Source organism: Salminus brasiliensis, chromosome 25 (assembly GCF_030463535.1).
Source record: "Salminus brasiliensis chromosome 25, fSalBra1.hap2, whole genome shotgun sequence".
NCBI classification, from domain to species: Eukaryota; Metazoa; Chordata; class Actinopteri; order Characiformes; family Bryconidae; genus Salminus; species Salminus brasiliensis.
The window spans coordinates 18,770,372-18,792,226 of NC_132902.1; the positions used below are offsets into that span (position 1 = coordinate 18,770,372).

At 42.8% G+C, this 21,855-nt stretch overlaps 1 protein-coding gene across 1 annotated transcript; it reads right to left on the reverse strand.

The window, feature by feature from the left end:
- Positions 1-1,865: 1,865 nt before the first annotated feature.
- Positions 1,866-21,251, reverse strand: uacab (uveal autoantigen with coiled-coil domains and ankyrin repeats b). The gene is made up of 14 exons (XM_072671681.1): positions 21,191-21,251; positions 20,564-20,670; positions 19,987-20,168; positions 16,422-16,459; positions 15,061-15,114; positions 14,788-14,895; positions 13,785-13,817; positions 13,586-13,678; positions 13,412-13,442; positions 13,231-13,280; positions 8,928-11,579; positions 6,737-6,889; positions 4,478-4,543; positions 1,866-3,433 (listed from the first exon to the last, which is right to left on the reverse strand). The coding sequence occupies exons 2-14, from the start codon at positions 20,635-20,637 to the stop codon at positions 3,362-3,364; spliced, it is 3,606 nt and encodes a 1,201-aa protein (XP_072527782.1). The 5' UTR covers positions 20,638-20,670; positions 21,191-21,251; the 3' UTR covers positions 1,866-3,361.
- Between the last annotated feature and the right edge of the window lie 604 nt (positions 21,252-21,855).

The window sequence follows — 21,855 nt, forward strand, 5'->3', positions numbered from 1 at the left end:
AGAGAGAGAGAGAGAGAGAGAGAGAGAGAGAGAGAGAGAGAGAGAGAGAGAGAGAGAGAGAAAGAAATCAAGGGGGTGAGGTGTAGAGAGACAGAAGAGGAAGGGAGAGAGGTAGAGAGATTTAGTGAGAGGGAGCGAGAGAGCACAAGAGAGAAAGAAGGTGAGAGAGAGAAGTTCTTCTGTTAAAACAGGAGTGAGGCAGAGCTGCAGTCCGAGTCCACCACTGTTTAATCTCTCCATTAATAAATCAGCAGTGCAGCTGGGACAGCACGAAGTGAAGTTCCTGCTGCATGTAGATGACCAAGTGTGTCTGGTTCTGAATGCACAGAGGCGTCAGCAGCACCTGGACCTGCTGGAGCAGTACTGCCAAAACTGCTTTTCTGAAGTCTTCCAGAAAAGGCCTAGACACACAGGTACCAGTTCATCTGGGCAGCACCACCCTGGAGCGCACACTGCAGCGCACCGACCACAGCCGTATCACCACATCAGTCACCACAGTCAAGTTATTTTAATTATTGTCGCTTTGGAAATATTACCCACAATACATTCATGCTAATAAACCTGTTATATGGACAAAAGTATTGGGACACCTACTCATTCACCATTTTATCTGATATTAAGGGTATAAAAATAGTGTCCTGGGATTTGATTGTTTTCAATGACAAAAGCATTAGTGAGTTCAGAATGTTGGATGACCATCACTGCATCCCCCAACTCAAAAAGTATTGGATGGAGCACCATCCATCACTCCAGAGAGCACAGTTCCACTGCTCCACAGCTCAATGCTGGGACCCTTTATACCACTCTAGCAACCTGGCACATGGTGCCTGTAGGTTCATGTTTACTTAAATTTACGGCATTTAGCTGACGCTCTTATCCAGAGCGACTTACAAGGTTACTCATATTACAGAGGTGGGCCAATGTAGTGTTAAGGTAAAGGTAAAGGTGCACGTATTTGTCACTGTACAGTGTGGACTGTACAGCGAAATGTGTCCTCCGCATTTAACCCATCTGGTAGTGAACACACACTCACACACACACATGTGTTAGGGGCAGTGAGTACACACACACCCAGAGCGGTGGGCAGCCAACTCCAGCACCCGGGGAGCAGAGAGGGTAAAGGGCCTTGCTCAAGGACCCAACAGCGGCAGCTTGCCGAGACCGGGAATCGAACCCACAACCCTGTTATCGATAGCCCGGCGCTCTAACCGCTGAGCCACCACTGCCTTAGGAGTTAGGAGTCTTGCCCAGTCCTATACTTCAGGGACTAGACAAGCTGTACATTTTCACGTCTATCTCAACAATAGGTGCAACCTAAAGCAGCTAAAGTATTAAAAGGGTTGTCCACAAACATTTGGACATATACTGGTGCCTTGAATTTAAATCTGACCGATACAGAGAGACTCGAGCCCAGTCCACACGTATCCGGATATTAATCTGGATTCTTTCAACCAAATGTACATGATGGACCATCTGTATACCTTACACACCTGCAGGGTAGCTGATTCTTTAGGGAAGATGTCCTAAGCCCAGATCCAGAGTAAAATGTACATGTTCCCCCCCACACCTAAAAACAGTGGCCAAGTTTGGCTTTATTTGCTTTTAATGGAGCTACAATGCTACAGTGATTGTGTCAAATCACATAAGCAAGTCTATCTGCAATTACTTACCAACAAAACAGCTTGACGTATTTTAACAATGTGGTGATTGAGACGTGGTTTGGGTTGAGGGGAAAACTGTAAATAGGATTTTTCATCAAATTATGACCTTAAGAGTTTTGAGCGCTCCTGGGCTAATGTCCAAAAAAAGCCTAGGACATGTAGAACCTGCTGAACTCCCCCAATTAGAATCACCAGTCGGAGACATTGTAGTCTAAAGTAGGCACTTTTATTGTTAGTTTGACTAATTCATAAAACAAAAACAACAAAAAGAAAAAGAAAAGCCCATATAGCATGAAAAACTACCTGAAGATCCTTAAAGCAGAAATACATGATTTACAGTTAGGATAATGCTATGACATGTTGTAATCCCAGTAGAATACCAAAGCCTTAGTTCATATAAGTTAATAGAAATCAGTAGCCGTTTATGCAATAAATTATTATTATTGGCAGAACCAATCAGCTTAGAAACAAAATGTAGATGTGCTACGAAACTCAGCATTAAGATGCCAGCTTAACTTCAGTGATTAGGCTATAGGATTAACAGCTATAAGAACACCAGGTTGCTTCTAGATGCACTTTACTAGTTCAGAGGGAGAAAAGAAAATGAGACATAAAATGAAAAATACGAAAATCTAAAATGTTCTGTACCTTGGATAGGTATTGTGCCATTCTAGTCCAGTCCTGCTGAATAGTATTACCATAAACATGGCCATCATTAATCAAAAGTAGTACAAAGCCGTGGTAAAAATCAGATTTTAGGAGGCATTAAAGAACAGTCTGAAATGCGCCATATCTCCTACACAGCCAAACGAACCACAAAGAGCTAATGTCTTAAAAACTTGGCCAGCCAAGTCACACCACAAGAGGGCAGTATTATCCAGGTAACAGAAAGCTTGGGGCTGAAAAGGGAGCAGCATCTCTGATTGCTTGGCGGTGGTCAGGGCTGTGTCCCAATTTACCCAGTGCCATCAGCACTCACTGACTCAAATCCAGCGTTCACTTTTTTTGATGCCCTGTCAGAGGCCACTAAAGCAGATGCTAAGCAAAGCATGTACGGTTGTATGTTTTGGACCTTAGTAAGTTATTTTTTGTGCCCAGTACCCTTTTTCTACAGGGGTAGGAGACCTGCTCCTTGACAGCAGTTTTACAGCACAGACAAATGGTCTGAAATAACTAGCTATAGAGGCCAGGACTAGGGAATATGGACATTATCAGTGTTAGGCTTCAGGCCTTTCCGTTGTGAGGAAAAAGAGGAGATATATGAGACTCCATTAATCTGTGAACACCACAAAACCCTCCAGCATAAACCTCTGTGGAGGCTAGCTAGCATTCACGTGGCCTGCAGCACAATGAATTATTAGTGTCAGTCAAAAATATAACGCCACTGTCTGACGTTCATTGACACAGAGTTAAAGCACTGCTCTGCTGGTGATTTACCATCACTATAAAGAAGGATTAAAGTAGGCCCAATTACAGCAGTTCTTAGCAACAGTTCTGCAACTGCTACTGCCAAGACCAATGCTCCTAATCACTACCAAGCATTAACAGGCATTGATTCTACTGAAGCTCACTGTACCACACGGGGGAGGACATTTCTAATGCCTTGAATGCTTTCTGACTGAACCAGGGCATAGCTTTGTCTTATTGTAAACCTACAGAGGAACAATGGATTTGAGTCAGTGGTGTCTTTGGACCGGGTTTTAGCACACAAACTGCTGCCTCATTCGGATAATCTGCAGCAAGGCAGCTTGGACATCTTCGTCCATGTGACCCTGCAAAATGAAAGCAAATAAGCAATCAGTTAGTCAGTGGGAGTGAATTCGGTTTCAGGCACTTTTTAAGCTAAAAGGGTGACTCACTCCTCAAATAACGCTCCTCTCGCTGTACAACCAGCATAGCTAAGAAAGAGCAGGCGTTCTCTGGAGTGATGCCGTAGCAAGACCACATTTGATTCTCAAAGGAATCTTTCAAATAGACATTTCCTTGGGAGTGTCCTTGTTACTTGATGTACCTTGGGTAACATGATAAAATTATAAACGGTTCTGGATAAGAGCTTCTACCAAACACCATAAATACACTGCAGTTTAAGATGAAACACATTCTTCTATTAAACAGCAACCAAAGAAGATTCTTCTGTGGCAGTGGTATTCAAGCTCTTCGCTGTAGATTTTCAACCCAATGAGGAGTCTACCTGGTTAAGCAGTCGTTTCCAGTCTTCAAACAACTGATCAAATGAGCTCCTGTTTATCACACCATTCTAACACGGTTTTACACCATTAATAGTCATAACCCAAGGTTCCTAATGCAGCACATCTCTCTGTAACTTTATTTAAAAGTGTAAGCAGTTCTGGACAAGACCATTTGCCAAGCTCCCTAAACGCTACTGGTGATATGCTACAGATGTTGGCGTTGTTTAGGATGAAAAGCTCTATTGAAAGGAACCAAAGAGTGTTCTGCTATGGCAGTGGTGTCCAGTCCTATCCACAAAGAGCAGGTCTGGCTGTAGATCTTCTCCCAAACAAGCCAGAATACACCTTGTCTACTTGGTTGATCAGTGGCTTTTTATTTTTTTATATATCCAGATGCTTCTCTGGCTCTTTGTAGATAGGACTGAATAGTCCTGTTCTACAGCATCACTCCAGACAACCCTTTTGGCCCAAACACTGGTATCTGAGGATCAAGGAACATGACCTGGAATGTTTGGATACATTTGAATACTGGAGATGAAAATAGTAACTGTTGGCAGTGCACTTGTATGGACAGATACGGTCACATTCACAAAACAGTCATTCACACATGCACCCACACACAATTACCTGTGCAGCGCTCAGGAGATGAGTTCGGTAAATTGAAACCACCTCTCTATGTTGCCTCTCAGCATCCTGTAAAAGCAAAAAAATCTAATAAATTAAAAATAGACGACAGCCAGGGTAGCTAACCCATTATAAGTAGACAGCTCTCTATTCTACATGCGCGTCAGTCTCTAAACCTTAACAAAAGAAATAGTTGCAACTGGGCCAGCCTGTGCGAGTGTGAGACAGAAAGAGTGAGTGTGTGAGAGATTGAGTGAACTTTATTATTCTCATGTCTGAGGCAGCTGGGAGCAGCAGGACGCCTCCTTTCTTTCTCCCTCACTGTTAGAAGTCTGCCTTTCTAACTACTTCTGTCCCAGCAACTGATCCTACATGGCACGAAAACCCAGTTTCGAAAAGTCCACATCACAGAAAAACTTTTTTCCTCAATTTTTAAAACACAAATAAAAGTAGTACAGTAAAACAGCCTGTTTTTAAGATGTCAAAGCCAGGCACTGCCAAATATTATGCCAGATAATGTCCATGTGGGGCCTGCATGCATGAACATTTTGTCCATGGGTTCCATGTTGGCCTCACATATGGATGCCCACAAGGGTCAGTGTTGAGACCAGGAAGGGTTAAACATGGGCCCCATCTGGATTGTACACTGCATTTGAGGCCTAGACGGGACCCATGTGAGATTAGGGTGGGCTGTAACGATGGGGCCCATTTGGGAAGCCCAACTAGGTCCCAGCAACAACATATACAAACCCACTCAGAGCCCATACCTACCAAGAACCCACCTAGCCCACATTTCACCCATGTGAGACCCACATGTTGGCTGCGATATTACATTAGTATACAATATAGTAAAGTATACTATAATACAGTAAATTATAGTGTAGTGTTCATTCAGAAACCTTGTATCTCCAAAATGGCAACTTTACAGGAGAATAATAATAATAATAAAAAAAACAGCCTTCTTAATAGAAGTTGTGTCATTTTGGAGCATTTCTATTGGTTCATTTACCATTGGTCAGTTGTCACTATTTTTCAATTATGAAAAAAATGGAAAACAACAAAAGGCTGATTACACCTATTATTAGCTTTTACGACGCATCATTCTAAATCCTTTGGCATTAATATAGAGTCGACCCCCTTTTGCAGCTCGGACAGCAGGTTTGGAGCTCTGCAGTTATTAAGTCAGCAGAGTGTCTGAGACTTTTATGCACTATGCATCGCTCTGTAACTTTTCATGGTCTGCCACTTTACAGCTGAGTTGCTATGATTGCTGAACACTTCCACTTACCCTCCTATTACAGCATCTTGCTGGAGCTCTTTAAAACCACCCATTCTTTCACTAATGTGTGGAAAGGCAGACTACATGGCTAGGTGCATAATTTTATACCCTGTGGCAATTAGACTGAATACCATAGGTGAAACACAAATTCAATGATTACGAGGTGTGTCCCAAGACTTTTGTCCATAAAGTGTATTTTATATATTAGTATATTATATATAAGGCCAGGAGCTGTTTGGCCAAATTAATTAATATTGTAGTTTAAAAAAAGGGGTTTCAGCTGGCTGTTTTTGATATATGAACAGTCATTCATACATGCCAATAACCCTTTTGATGAGGACAGGATGAAAAGTGATCATGTAAAAAAATAACAGTGTTTGCCCAATTTAAAGGGGTTGGGGGGATTCATGAAAAATGTAGTATACAAGCCCTTTGACATCCATCCCCACCACGTCCAGCTTCATTAATGGCCCGAACTCAACAAATTACAACCATAATTTAATATAAGGTTGGAAATGCGTGGAATCTACTTTTCCCTGCTTTTTTTTTTTTTTTTTTATAAATCCCATTTCTGCTGAAACCCAGCTCTGAGAGAAAGCCATCCTTCTGGTCTTTTCCTGCCCCAGTTTCACACTAGTGACTCATATTCAGTCACACAGTATAAGACTTGAATGCCAGAGGGTTTTCAATGGCAAGGTTATAAAGCGTTTTAGTCTGTGTGTGGCAGAAATTTTAATGAAGTATAATTCTTCAACTTTACGTGCATTATGGGAAGCTTAGGACAAATTCCAACTGGTACCCACAGACAGGCTTATTTCCACATTCCTTTGCAATGTAATCAATCATCTCACTTCAGGCCTGGTTCATAATCACATTATATGTTTCATTGTGAAGGCTGGGGGAAAATGCTCAGTGTGATGTGACAGAGTATTTCAAGGCTCAGACAGGCACATTAGAAGCGGTTAGTGGGGAGAGCTACTCACAGCCAGCTGCTGCTGGAGGCTCTTGACCTGTGCCTGGAGTGTGTCAATGTGCTGTGTGTGTCTCTTGTTGGGCGTGTTGCCAGTGTAGGCCAGCTGGGACAGTCCATTCAGGGCCTGCTTCAGTCTCTCCACATCCGCCAACAGCTCTGTGATCTGAAACACACACAGACACACATACACTTAAAATGTACTAGTATTCCAAGAACAGGTTGATTTTATGGCAAATAAAGGTTTATGACTATCTGAAAAAAAGGAACGCCTTTTAGTGGTTAGTGTAACATTTACCAACTTTTATCAAAACAATTTTGGATTTTTCTTAATTTTGCCCTGGAATTAATCAGAAACCTGTCAGGACACAGTAAGAGAGACATAAACAATGGTATGGGTAAAGCTGCCTTAACCAGTTTTTGGAACATCTGGATATATCCGTAATAGGTGGGGTGAGCTATATGCTGATATTTTATCATACACAATATGCTTTTATTTTATTTATTTTTTATAACATCAGTGCTTAAAGAACTACACGTCATTTCAATCAATGTAATTAGTCTGGTTTAACTGAATGGATTCAAGCACATGTTGAATATAAACTGTAGATATAAACAGCTCCAATAATCTGCTACTAATGATTCATTATGGAAAAAAAGGTTACCGTCTTCATTCGTTTCTGTAGTGTAGGAATGAGTCTTCAGCTTTAGATGTGTAACATAGCTACTCATTTAATAACACTTAAGTCCTTGATGGAAAAAATATTAATTATTTTAATCTGTGTGCATTTTTGGCAACTGTCTGAAAGAATGGGCCCTTAGAAATGCTCTAAAATACATGTAATCAAATATTTTATGTTTACTCCCATTAAAATTTTTTTTTTCCTCTTTGGTAAAGTGGCCTTTTTGAAGATACAAGTTTTTTTGTGTAATGCCTACAAGGTATTTAGCATTTATCCAATTCTGCAGTGGCCAGTTAACTATTAAACAAAAGTGCAGTATCCAAAATGCCAAAGGCTGAAAACGGTGCAAGAGCGTCCTCTGGAAGAGTCTGAATAATACAGTATTCATAGTTTGATCTACTCCATCAGACAGACGTTACAGTGTCTGCAAGTTAATGTAGAAAGGTAGTGATGTTCACGATGCGCATCAGAGAGACCCAAAAGACCCTCTGCCAGGCCAACTGGATGTCTTACGGGGACCATGAGGGTGCATAAATATTATCTGCACATCATGTTCCTCCTCTTGCCAGATAGATACTTCGTTTTTTTTGGTGATTATGCATTGGATGTACTATGTCTGTACATGGGTGTACTATTTTCTTTCAAAGCCTTGTTTAAACACAAACAGATATAATGTGGGTAATTGAAAGGTACTCTCTTCAGTGGTCGTTTTATTTGAATACATTTTCTACATATGCATTTGAAATGTAGAAAATGTTCATTTCTAATGGCTCAGACCAACTCAGAAACCTCCATTACCTTGTGCAAACACAACTGGGACAAATTAGTACTGTATGAGGGATGAATATATTTAGGTTTGGCAGTTACACATACCTTCGACCAAAGAAAATCTGAATACAAGCTCCCTGGGCTCATTTTCATCTTTCAGACACAGTTCTGATGTGTCTGATGTGTACAATGCCACTGCTGGTGGACCCATATGAATGTACACTTGCAGATTCAGCTATTTCCTTCACATTGTAGCCCTTGGCACAACCAAATGAAATTACTGCTTTTTGCCAGGCATTACCAGGCATCTGCTTTGTGACCCATTTTTCCACCCAGCGAGACATTTACTGTACCACCACCTCTCGCTAAGAACCCCAACACACATGCAAACGCCAGCTGCAGGACCCTAAAGTTACTACCACCTAACCTTTTACCCATTTTTTTTGTCTGGAGAGTTTATTATGCATGCAAGACCAGTATTTCAAAAGTAATTGGCAATCAAAGCTTGCTGGCAGGCCAGCCAATCAGAACTTGTACACATCAGATCTTACACATCCATCTCAAAAGCAGAGTAACAAACACAGCCTAAATAATTCTACAGATAAAAGAAAAGTTGTAAACTGGCAAATCATAAGTGGTGAATTTTAAAGCCTCTACATTTTAGAATCTAATAAAGACACAGGCCTAAAAAACAATAAGCACTTTTGATAAGTATAAAGTTCAAACTAAACTGCCCCACAATCTAATCCTTACTTTTTTGTCTTTGGCCTCTGTCTGCTCTGAGGAAGCCTGAATCCTCTTCTGCAAATTTCCGATGGTACTGAGTGAGTCATCATATCTCTCTTTAAGCTCTCTGATCTCTTTCTCGATGGAGGTGCTTTTGGCCTGAAGGTTTTCGGTCTCTGTCCGTGCCCTGCTTTCACCATCTCTGGCCAGAGCTAGCTCCTTGTAGAGCTCCTCGCACTGATCCTCCAAGCCCAGTAGCCGACTGCTGAGCCCGCTCACCTCTTCCTCCAGTCTCTGCTTCTCTGCACGAAGCTCGGCCACTTGACCTTCATGGCTGCGAAGGTCATCCAATGTGTGTGTGGCTCTAAGCAGCTCCGTTTGCAGGGTAGCCACGTCCTCGGCCCTCTGGGCACTGGTCTCCTCCTCCTCCCTTAAGGCCAGACGGAGTTCGGTCAACTCCCTCTCCAAGGTCTCTCTTGTCTGGCCGTTACGGTTACTGTGGCTCTCCAGCTCCCTCTCCAACTCCTGGACGCGCTGGACCTCCAGATTGTAGGACTCTCTGAGCCGTTCACACTCAGCCTGTGCTTCCTGCAAGTTGGATTCCAGTGAGCTCTGCGTGGCCTCAAACTGCTCCAGCTGTACAAACTCGCACTCCAGACGCTGCTGGAGGTTCTGGATTTCAGCTGTGCACAGTGCATTCTGTTCTTCCAGTTCAGCTCTCTGTACGGTCACTTCCATACACTGTTGCTCCAGCTCCACCAATTTCAGACTCAACGACTCCACCTGACCTTTATAGTTGTCCTCCACCTCCCTGCATTTCTCACTGGACACAAAGTTAGCCTCCAGTCTCTGCTGCACAGATGCCATCTCTAATTTCACAGCTTCCTTCTCTTGTCTCTGACTTTCAATATCAGCCATAGAGTGGTCATATTTCTCCTGCATTTCAGTTAGTTTCTCTCGCAGGTCTTTCAGAGCAGAATCAAAATTCTTCTCTTTTTCCTCCACAGTGGCCAGTGGCACAAACGTGGAGTGAATAGCTTGCTGAATTGTGTCCAATTCTTTCTTCTGGGCTTCAATTTCTTTGTGAAGTTTAACATTCTCTTCTTGAACAGACTGACATTTGGAGAAGGCCGCTTCGGTTCTTTTATCTGCCTCAACTAAAGCACTGTTTAGCTTGCCTGTCACTGCCTTGTGTTCATCGAGGCTGACATAGTCCTTTTCCAGTTTCTCCTGCACATTCTCAAACTCCTCCTTCAACTTGGCACTTCCTTCTTTTACCTTCCTCAGCTCTTCCTCCCTGACCCTTCCATCTTCCTCCAACTTGGCAATTTCAACCTTGGCTTTCTCCAAAGCTTGACCCAACTCTGTCCGCACTTGCTCATGCACTTCCTTCTTGACAAACTCTTCTTCCATGCTGCGTTTCAGTTCTGCATTCTCAGATGCCACAATCTCAAGCTCCTTCACCTTTTCCTCAAACTTCCTCTGAAGTCCCTCTAGGTCCTTTGCCAGCTGTGCACTGCGAGAGGACAGTGCAGCCACCTCACTGTCGTACTTTTCACGAGGCATGTGAGTGCTCCTTATGTTATTTACATTCTCAGAGAGAGAGACCTTCTCCTCCTGGATCCTCTTTAGCCGCTCTTCAGTCTCCTCCAACTGCTCCTTCAGCTCTTCCATGGCAAGTTCCAGAGACCTCTTCATTTCCTCATGAGTGTCAACAAGAACATACTTTGTCTGGAGATTTTGTGTGAGCTCATGGAGCTCCTCCTGTAAAAGCTCCCTCTCGTCCTCGCCCTGTTCCACCTCACAGATCAGTGACTGGCACTTGGAGGTGACGTCAGCCAGCTTCTTCTTCAGGACAGCGTCCTGCTCCTCCAGGGCTGCCCTGACCCTCTCGTGTTCCTCAAATGGGATGACATCTCGACTGCCCACCTCCCTGTGGAGCTCTGCCACCTCCTCCAGCACGCGATCATAGTCCTCCCTCAGCTCAGCCAGCTGCCTTTCCTTCTCGTCCACTGCATTGGTCAACAGGTTCTTCATGTTGTCAAACTTCTCCCCAGGCACCACGGCCACTAGACGGGCCTCTGCTTCTTTAATTCGAGCCTCCCTTTCTAATAGAGTTTCAGCCATCTCCTCCCGTGCTTTTTTCACTGCATTCAGTTCGGCTGCGAGCCTCTCTGCCTCTTGGGCCAGGAGCCCCTCACTCTTCTTGTACTCTTCCAGGGCTTTTTCGCTATGCTTCAGGTGGTTCCTGACCCGGCCAACCTCAGCTGAAGCACCCTCATATTTGGCCTTGACCTCGCCAAGCTGAGCCTTAAGATCGTCGACCATCTGGTTGCCAAGGTGCTCCTTCACGGCCACCACATGTGCTTGCAACTGCTTGACCTTGGCCTCAGAGTCCAACATCCTTTTCTGTACTTCTTCCAGAGCCCCCTCCAGCTCCTGGATATGCCGGTCTGCCTCGTGCTTGGCCAAGTCCCTGCTTTTGGCCAGCTCCTCGCACTCCTTGTGCTTTCGAGCTAGTGCTGCCTGCAGGCGGGCTGCATCTTCCTGGAAAGTCTCATGTTTCTTACGGGCAGAGCTCAGCTCCTGCCGTAGAGTGTCCACTTCACTTGGGGTCCCTGGGTGAGAAAGCTCCAAAGGCCGGGAAACGGAACGAGACGAAAGTGGAGGCTGTAAAATCTGCACAGACAGAGAGAAAGCAAGATCAACGTTGAAGGAGAAATTGATAGGGCTTGCTCTCTGAAAACAGAGCCTCAATCAACTTTATAAAAACACACCTACACAGTCAACAGCATGCCTTCATCCCAACAGGATGTGCAATATCACATAAGACATAATTAATTAAACAAGTCATGTTTTTTTTTTTTTGCTGTTCAATACAAAAGGAAAATTCACACTGCTCTCATTTCCCATGACATATTTACCAGAGGCAAATATCTGCCCAATATCATTTACTTCATTACAATCTTGGATCCACAGAGTGCATTATTAATATCATGCCATGTTGGATAATGGACCCTTTTCACACTCTGATGCAGTTAAGAGAAAAAAAGAAAGCAGGTAAAGTCGCATCCAGTTTTAAAACACAGTATCGTCCTCATATCTCAAGCAATGATTTTTTATCTTTCTATTTAGACAAAATTAGGACGGCTCAATTCTAACTCATATATATAAAAGACTAAATATTATTAAAGCCTATAAAAGTGCTATATTCATAAATCTAAACTGAACTGAACTGAATAATAAATGTTTGCATTAACCAGGGAGTGGTGGAAACATTAAGTTATTGTCATATGCTAAAGATACATTTGAATTGTTATTGACGTTCTCCTCATTCTGGCTGTTTACATCTGTTTCAAGCCGTGTGGAAAAGAAAAACGGCAGAGTACAGCACCACCTCAGAGCATGAATCAACCAGCATCGCTTTCTGCAAATTGACGACTAAAGACGTAACTTTCAAAAAATAAAATTTAACAGCTCTCCGTCATTTGTTCAAAAATTGGGAACCTCTACTGTTGGGATTGCCTGGATCCATTAAGATCTTAGCCTGTGCTTGGGGGAAATTCTTTTAGAGTTTTGGTACTGAGAAACACAGTAAAACACCTTAGAGCTGGACTGTGCCATTTGTTTTGGGTCGACCAGAAACTAAATTACCTGCTAACAGATAACCAACAGAAGTGAGAACCCTGCGATGTCTGGTGAAAATTCCTGTAGATTTTTTTTTAAACGTTAAATAGCACAATATATAATTGCAGGGGGAAAATGCAATGCAAGTCTTTTCCAACATTTTGCAGCCCTATTCTGGGCATTCATAATTTTGAAGGACACCTACTCTAAAACACATACCAAATTTCAACACAGTCCATACATCCTTAAGCTGGTTTAGAAAATGGGTTTACTGGGGGAAAGAAGATACATCTGTGGTGGATGAGAACCACAATAAAATGTCTTTAATGCAAGAAAATTCCATTTTGAAAAAGCTGATCCCAAAAGGAGAAAATCCCCTCATAGATTTAAGCCCAGAAATTATAAAACCATCTGTCCCAGCACAGGAGATAGAGGTGACAGAATGAAATGAGATGGAAGGCTGTATTGCCCTTAAGCTTAATGCTACTGACATTGAGACTGGATACAGTGTACAGGGTCATACCCACAGACAGGAGCAGTAAATTACTGAACAGACAAGTTAATATACCTGTAAGTAACTTCTCTAAAATTCTTCAGTTAATATCTAAATTATGATTAATATGTGGTTAAAACAAAACACACACAGCCTAAAATTCAAGGCACTATCAATGTACAGAAGACCGGAACCTCACAAATGTTTTACCTGAGCCGAATCCAGACTGTGAGATTGCCTGACAAGGATATTTTCTTTCCCTGCATGGAAGAAAAAGGTCAATTACAATCCTCACCTCATTAGTTCATGCAAATAAATTCCTGATATCACTCAATCTCAGCAGGAGGCCTGTTAAACCATGTCACTGCCATTTTTTACAGGACAAACTCACCTTTAATCACAGACTGACCCGCGTAATCACCCTGGCAAATAAAAACATGCAGATTTAATAATTAAATTCACAAACTTTGATCATCGTTAGAGGTTGGATGTAGTTCTAACAAGGGTACCCACGCTTTGATGAGCATGAGCACGCTGCATCTATTTGCGCTGGCTGTCCACTCACCAGATGGCTTCGGAGCTGAACCTTCACGGTCTCTGTAGCCCTGGCTCCATCCTCCTTCTCTCTGGCTGACAGAAGGAGCCTTAGTTGTTCCCTCTGAATACCACACAGGGGTCAAAGTGAGAGGGAGCTCAAAAAAATCATATTTCTCTCTTTCCTGAATGCTTTAAAGAAGATGAGACCTACAAAGCACACAAATTACCTCCTTGTTAATGTCCTCCACCGCCGATTTTTCCTGCGAAAGAGATGAAAATAAGAGAAGACATTCAATAATGAATAATAATTACAGCACCAAAATCAAAAGTCACAGCCATTAAGAAGCTACTTTGACAGATTCATGCTAGTAAAAGTTATTCTACTATCTCAGTAGGGCACCTCAGGATAGCCAGCTTCTAGGACCCATTAACCCTCTGGGGTCTAAGGGCATTTTCAAAATTTTTGCATATCTTCTTAAATTCTCTTTTGAAGGCACTTGCATATGAGATAATACCCCACATGTTTCATATTAAAATGTTCAGACCTATCTCAGCTCTCTCTATTAGGAAAGGTGAAGGGTCTGATTTTAGTAATTCGTCCTATCTCTTGTAAAAATATTTTATTCAAGTGGATGACTGTTTTTGTGCTTGAAATGGGTTCAGGAAGAGTCTTAGGTTCACAACAGTAGTGGAACGTATGAATACAACGTATATAAATGTGTAATAAATGTCTACATTTGATGACATTTTGTAAAACAGTTGGAGAAGAAGTGTTGTCCGTCACTGTACTTGATACAACAGGCGTGAACTTTGACAAAATTGACTGTCATAAGTAAATCTTTACAACGCTGTTTAAATGATATATGATTGTGTTTTTTTGGATTGATATAAACCATAGACAGATGCACAAAATCCACCATTAGTCAGTTTCACACAAAACATACAGATGCACGAATACACTAATTACAGATGAGAGACAGATGACAGACATGCATCGAAAGGCAGAAGATGAGTTTCGAAACCGTTTAAGCCTTGTAACTTCACACGGTCGATCTTGCAATGGGATGCAATCGAAAAGACAGACTCTAGAGATTCAGGAAACTGTACTTCTGTGCTGTATTATGATCACAAAGATATTGAGAGAAACACTGAATATGATGTGGTAGTGTCTTTGCTGGCCCCAGAGGGTTAAAGCACTGGTCATTTACATTTGTCTATTTGTGGGAGTACCTGACTGAGCTGCTGTTGCAGCATGTTAACTTTGTCCAGCAGAGCTCTTTGTTCTTGATGATATTTCCTCAGGGTTTCCTGTTGGCTTTCATTTTGTTTCTCCAGGTCCTGGGGAAGAATTACACATTTAGCTGTGGAGTAAATTCGCCAGCTGAAGAGTCCATCAGAGACTTCACTGCTGAATTACAGTCATCAAACTTCACCAGATTTTTTGGGGCTCGTAATGGGCCTCCAAACAAAGTTCAACAGACAAGCACAAACCGTTCCACTTACGTGAATGATCTGATCCCTGTTAGAGGACGTGTCAGATGCCGCATCCACAGACAGCTGCAGAGACGGGAAGGAAGACTTAACATCAGCTCAGCGGGTGGAAATGACTGCCAACAGTGACTTAATCACACATATCATAACCAGACAGATGAATAACAAACACACTTTGCATCAAGATAAGCTGATATATAAGCTAAGATGACAGAGCTATAATTGCAGCTGTGTTATTCTGTGCTCCTGACAGTCCTGATACAGAGGTTACAGTGCACTTTCCTTCACCAACACTAGATGGCAGTAGTGCTGAGCTGTAAAACGGACACACTGCAGCAGCCGCTGCAGTGAGCATCAGCTGTTTTGGTTAATGCGCAGTGCTGGCACTCAACGATCAAGCTTTAAACACCCAAACCAAGCTTTATAACCAGCAAGAGTAGTTTTGCACATACACTATATGGTCATAAGTAGTGGGACACCTGCTCATTCATCGTTAAATACATTGTTAAAGAGTTTATGTCTTTTGCTGGAGTAACTGTCTCTGCTGTCCAGGAAAGAAGGCTTTCTACTAGATTTTGGAGGAGCATTGCTGTCAGAATTTGTTTGCATACAGCGACAAGAACATTAGTGAGGTTAGGACATTGAATGATTATCGCCCCAACTCATCCTCAACTCCCCTAACCACCCTAAAAGTACTAAGAGCACCATCATTCCTGAAAACACTGTTGAACCACTGCCCCACAGCTTAATGCTGGGGGGGGGGCAACATTGGCAATTGGCATTTGGTTTACCTGCCCTAGAGAGTCCTATTCTATTGGCAGTACTTCTCTAAAGGGACTAGATACGCTGTGCGCATGTGCACATTTATATCAGCAATGGGTGCCTCTAAAGTACCTGAATGCATTTATTAGAAGGGGTGTCCACAAACATTTGGACATCTAGTGTACATACAAACAGTTTGAAGAGCAGCCAGAGTTGGAAAGTTCACACAGCTGGTTTTAATGAGAAAACAATTACATCGATAATTACATTAGCTCCTATCACTAAGCCCTCATTAATATATCACAGAAGGACATAAGCCAGGCTAATCCATCCCCAGGTGTTTAAGCTAACTGTCCTTCTGCATGGCATGCCTCAGGTGGTAGCATAACAAAGTGGTGGAGGAAAAAAAAGAAAAAGAAAAGACAGCGGTACGTGCAACGAATTCACTCGCTAAACAATCCAGACAGGGAAGAAAGCTGAGGAATTTTGCATGGAAGACACATAATGCAGAAGAATACAGATGTTACATTCGTCTTCCGCTAATCAGTCGAGCACTGAACGCAGTGGTATTTCCTCAACAGAATGTCAATGGTGGAAGGGTATTGTTGTACCTGTCTCTTTTTCTGCTCCATCCTGGCCACCTCTTTTGCTGTGAATACAGACGAAGTCAAACGTTAGTTATCATTTCACGGTTTCCTCTGTACAAAGCCACAAGCGTTTGACTGTATTCATGAGAGCGCAGTTCAGCCAAGGCCAGGAGACTTCACAAAAGGAAACTCGAGAGGCGTGATTGCGCTACTGCAGCCACTGCTCTTTTTTAATGAGACTTTAAGACAGACACATGTGCAAACATCACAAACACACCCACACATACAAAGTGCTAACAAAGTAATAAGGCGTCAGAAATTTTAATTAGCGAATCTTATCATGCTGCTGCGTCTTTGATTAAATCACTTGCATTAATTGGCATGTGGCTATTGGAAAGGTTCCCTCCAAACTGGAACCACTCTGCGCAAACAGTATTGAGCTGGCACACCTCTATGAAGCAAAAACTGGCCATTATTGACTCATTTCAGTCTGGTGCTGGTAAATGTGTTTTTTTGTTTGTTTTTTTTAAAGTACATAAAGAGAAGGCGGAAACGAACCAGACTGAACAAGAGGTGGACATTGAGCTTTGAAAAATGCCCAAGTGTCAACAACAACAAGACATCCTCCATTCCACTTCAGAAACAAGACTACATGCTGCTTGCTTTCATATGACCCCTTTAATGCACTCCCTCGTTTTTGTGTTGGAGATGGAGCCCTGAAAAGGCTTTCCTTTTTTCCTGCAGACTGAAAGCGAGCCCTGCCCAGCTTTGATCTGCAGTTTCCTGTGCGCGTCCTGGTTTCCTGCGGATGAGGCTGAAACACCTGGCAGGTGGGAGAAAGGCAGGCCCTGCTGGATGGCTCAGATTCTCCAGAAGAGCCTGATCACCTGCTGCTTCAGTGACTCAACCCACTTCTCAAACACCCCTACCACCACCCTTCTGCTTCCCGCTCACTGTCCTCCTCTTCCTCCGCACTTCTTTCCTCCCCCATTATGGTGAGTACAAACTGATAATGCAGATGAATCACCTGTTTTGACGGTCTCAACCTGGAATGTTGTTATTGATTATAAGGGACTACATTATCTAATTTTTGATCAATTCAAATGGGCGGCGCAGCTGTCTAAGCGGTAACCCCATCATCGGGAAGATTGAAGGTTCAATCCCAGGTGATGCCACGGTCACCCATGGATGGAAGTCCAAGAGAGCACCACTGCCCTTGCGCTCTCAAAAATGGCCCTCCCTCAACCCCATATCTCTGAGTGTCCCTACCTATCCCCATCACTCAGCACACTGTCAGTCAGCGTAGGCGTCTGTTAGTTGATGTAAGAGAAGTGGCAGTTAGCACTCTCCAAATGCGTCCAGCTGTCCAACCACGTTGCGGTAAGATGCGGTAGACTCGCTTGATAGGATGTTGCCCATGCAACAATTACTCTCTCAGCACTGGTAGCACTCCTAGCACAATCCTAGCTCTAAAACTGGGGATATTTCCTTCAGTTAAAAGTATGTGTTCAGAGTATTTTTCATCATTGAGTCATAACAGCTTAACTGAATCCATCCATGGTGAAATCCAAGATTCCAAAAAGTGCTGAATCATTTTTAAAAGAACTGTGATTTAATCAAATTGAATAACAGCCCTGTTCTTCATGCAAGACTGCCACCACGCAGCTGTGCCTTCTATAGACTGAACAGCACTTCAGAGACGTTGAGATACAAATGAGGAGATCAAAGTCTCTTGCATACTGATGTAACACCACCAAGGCTCCTGCATACTGATTAAGGTCCAACAAATACAACCAGTTCAAAGGGCTGAGCTGTTGACACCCATATTATGAAAATCTCAGCTTTTCCGTGCTTGTGCACATAGACTTGGCTGTCTGGTGTACCTACCAACCCACAAACTGTGAGCTAAGACAATCCAGTCAGTTTTATGTTGGACTGTCCTTGTCTGACAGCACAGGATTCAATGTGTCACTCAGACTTGGCTCCATTTCATACATCACTAGGGGACATGTCAAAATCACACCACTCACACCATTTGAGTATCTCCATTCATGGCTTGAGAAGCACCTCAATGAAAATGGTGCAGAATCTTTCCTCACAAGAGATGGACCCACTAACAGCTGTGGGAACTTTAACACTATTAGTTTGCTAGTTGAAAGTCTGGCCGGCTGTGGTTGGCTTATAGCGGACGTAGAAAAGTCTGTTGTAGAGGACTCAAACACTGCCACCTGTTGCCTACATGTTTGCGGTTTTGTACCAAGCGTATGCCTCTGGTTTATACTCTCTGGGCCTGTTGACCAGTTTAAATTTTGAAATGAGTCAACATCCTAAAATTCACCACTATTAGCTTACTGCTAATTGGTAAGCAAATCCCCATTATGAAGCTGAGATGCTTGGTTGGCTCGTGCTCATGAGTTAGTGACTATATGTTACCTTTTAGTGCAAACAAGCTTAAAAAGCTAAACACTTAGGGTCTGCCTGAGGCCTTGTTCACATGTATCTGGATATTTTTTTTTTTTTTTAAATGGAGATTTCCTTCTCTCCATTTTTTAAAAATATTTCTGTCCAAACAGAGACAAAAACACTTGCATGGGCAATTGCTATCCCTGTATGGGGCAACTTTACCTCAAAGAGAGACATTAAAACGCCACATTCTTCCACATAAAATGAAGAATACACAGGTTAAATCCCAAATTTACATTTACATTTATGGCATTTAGCAGACGCTCTTATCCAGAGCGAATTACAAAGTGCTTTGCTATTTACCCAAGAAAAACCTTAGCTAGTTAGAATAGACTAAAAATTCAAAAGATACCTCTAAGCTATAGTACTCTATTCATCCAACTACTCTCGGAAGAGGTGGGTCTTCAGTCTGCGTTTGAAGACAGCGAGCGACTCTGCCGTTCGGACACCCAGGGGAAGCTTGTTCCACCACTTTGGTGCAGGACAGAAAAAAGCCTGGACGCTTGTCTTCAGCGGATTTTGAGGGATGGCGGGTCGAGCCAAATTACACACTACTTACAGTATTTACACATTCATTTGTGAAAATCTGAAATCTGGTGCTTTCTGTGTGTAGACGTAGGTAGTAAGGAGGTATTTGGGGTATTTTCAGTTGTGATATCAGCGTTTTCATAAAGCTCAGAAATTTTCCCGTCCACACGACAACACTGTGTTCAAAATATGTTCAGATACGTGCGGACATGCACTGAAGCATCCATCGCTGACTTTTTCTCTCTGCTGTACAAACCCACACCTCTAAACCATGCCTCTTCTAGCCAATGAGAGTAGTGGTTAGTAATATACAAAATCAAGTACACAGCTTAACACAATAGATAAACCCTAAAATAAACTGACAATAAACACAGAATAGGGAAATCTCAGTTTTACAAATATCTGGATCCGTGAGAAAGTGACAGACAGACCATCAATGTTCAGTTTTTAAGCTTGTTTCTAATAAAAGGACTAAATCATGAACATGAGCCAAGCAAGCATGTCATTACATAGCAATGCTTAAAACTCTAAACATTAGCAACCAACTTCAAAGTACCCCTAAGCACATCTGAGGTCATCGAGTTGACCAATAAAATACCTTTCATGACACTATCCAGGTAGCTCTTGATGAGACTGACAAGCTCCTGGTTCTTGCTGAGTCGGGCGTAGTGATAACTGTCATGGCCAAAGCCGTCCACAGCAGTAACATCAGCACCGTTCTTCAGCAAGACCTCCACAGCGTCCTTGCAAGCATACTCACAGCCCAGGATTAATGCTGTTCTGAAAGAGCGGGCACACACGCGCACACACACACACACACACACACACACACACACGAGAGTACACTTTAAAGCCTAAACAGTGCCAGAGATTTGAGGACTGTTAAAAATACACTCAAAATAAAGATGCCAGAAAGGATGCTCTGGTGCAACGTTAGGCTTTTCTTACGAATATTTCAATGACTGCTTCTCTGAAGAATGGATTTTGTAAATAAGGTATTTCTAAAGTCGAATAACCCACAGATGTAGTATATTTTTCAAAGCAATTCTTTTTATAAAGTTTTATAAGCCCCCCGCCGCCACAAGCACCTTATGTCAAAGCCAAGAACCACAGAGAAACCTTTATTTTTAAGAGTGTAAGTGAGGACATGCTAGTGAGATGCAGGGTCTGTTTACTTGGACTGTTTATCTCGCACTCTGATGTCAGCTCCTCGATCCAGCAAGAGCTGACAGATACGGGGATGACACATCTGAGTGGCCAGCACCAGTGGAGTTCGACCATCCTGTACACAAACAGGTTAAATGAGGGCTTTTTCAGGACAGACAACAAAATAATGCCAAATCTGAATAACAAGGAGCTTCATAAATAAACCACATCATTGTTATTTTATTACAATTATTATTAATATTATGATGATGATGTCTAGCCTTTAGAAAATCCTTTACAAGAGAAAGGTGGCAGCCTGTGTTAACCTTAAGCTTTCAGCTTCATTTAAGATAGAAAGTCATGAATGAATAATGTCAGTCTGTGCTGCCAGTGTATTAAGTTAAAACCCTGACCTTTTAGTCACTAAGCATGAGCACATTGTCCTTGACGGCCCAGTCACTAACACTGACAGCCAGAGCGGTTTCTAGCGCTGCAGGAAGCCTCTTAACAACTATACAATGAGCCTCATCAAAGGCACTACATCAAATTATAAAGCACATTTTCTATGCTCTCTGTTGATAAAGACAAGAGCGCTAGTCCTTGCATGACTATGGCCTCGAGATGGTCCGCTGCTGAGTGTAGGTGTAAATACTCACAAAGTCACTAGCATTGACAGAAGCTCCACTGTCACACAGCAGCTTAACACTGGAGGAACAGCCTGCTATGACTGCACAGAGAGAGGCGAGAGAGGGGAGAGAGAGATTGAGATTAAAGCACAGAACCTGTACAGAGGCTTGGGACTCACATGTGCAGATCATCTTGGACTGCACTTCAATTATTCATAGATTCCTCTAAACTAGTGGTCTCCAACCCTTCTCCTGGAGAGCTATCGCCCTGCAGGTTTGAACTCCAAACCAAATCTGACACACACTCTATTCAGCCAATCAAGGACTTCTGAAGGCAGTAATTGGATCCAAACTCCATGGGAAGGGAAGGCAGCTCTCCAGGAGTAGGGTTGGAGAGCATTGCTATAAACCTTTTATTACTCTGCCATTGTTTCAGGGAGAGCAAGAGTGCGCGAGGCAGCAAGAGCATACAAGAGAGCAAGAGTGCGCAAGAGAGTGAAAGAATGAGAGAGAGCAAGAGCGTGAAAGAAAGCATGTGAGAAAAAGTGAGGACAAGAGCATGCAAGAGACAGACGGATCAAGAGCAAGGGCAAGAGCAAGAGAGCAAGGGCAAGAGCGAGAGAGCAAGGGCAAGAGCGAGAGAGCAAGGGCAAGAGCGAGAAAGCAAGGGCAAGAGAAAGCAGATTTTCCAGTTT

What these genes read in the sequence shown, in the direction of transcription:
- uacab (XM_072671681.1), bottom strand. Translation starts at nt 20,637, where the DNA reads ATGTGTCATCCCCGTATCTGTCAGCTCTTGCTGGATCGAGGAGCTGAC. An exon ending in GTGCGAGATAAACAGTCCAA is followed by an intron (nt 20,169 to 20,563) that starts GTAAACAGACCC and finishes CCGCTCTTTCAG; the next exon opens with AACAGCATTAATCCTGGGCT. An exon ending in CAGAGGCCAAAGACAAAAAA is followed by an intron (nt 6,890 to 8,927) that starts GTAAGGATTAGA and finishes TGTGTGTTTCAG; the next exon opens with ATCACAGAGCTGTTGGCGGA.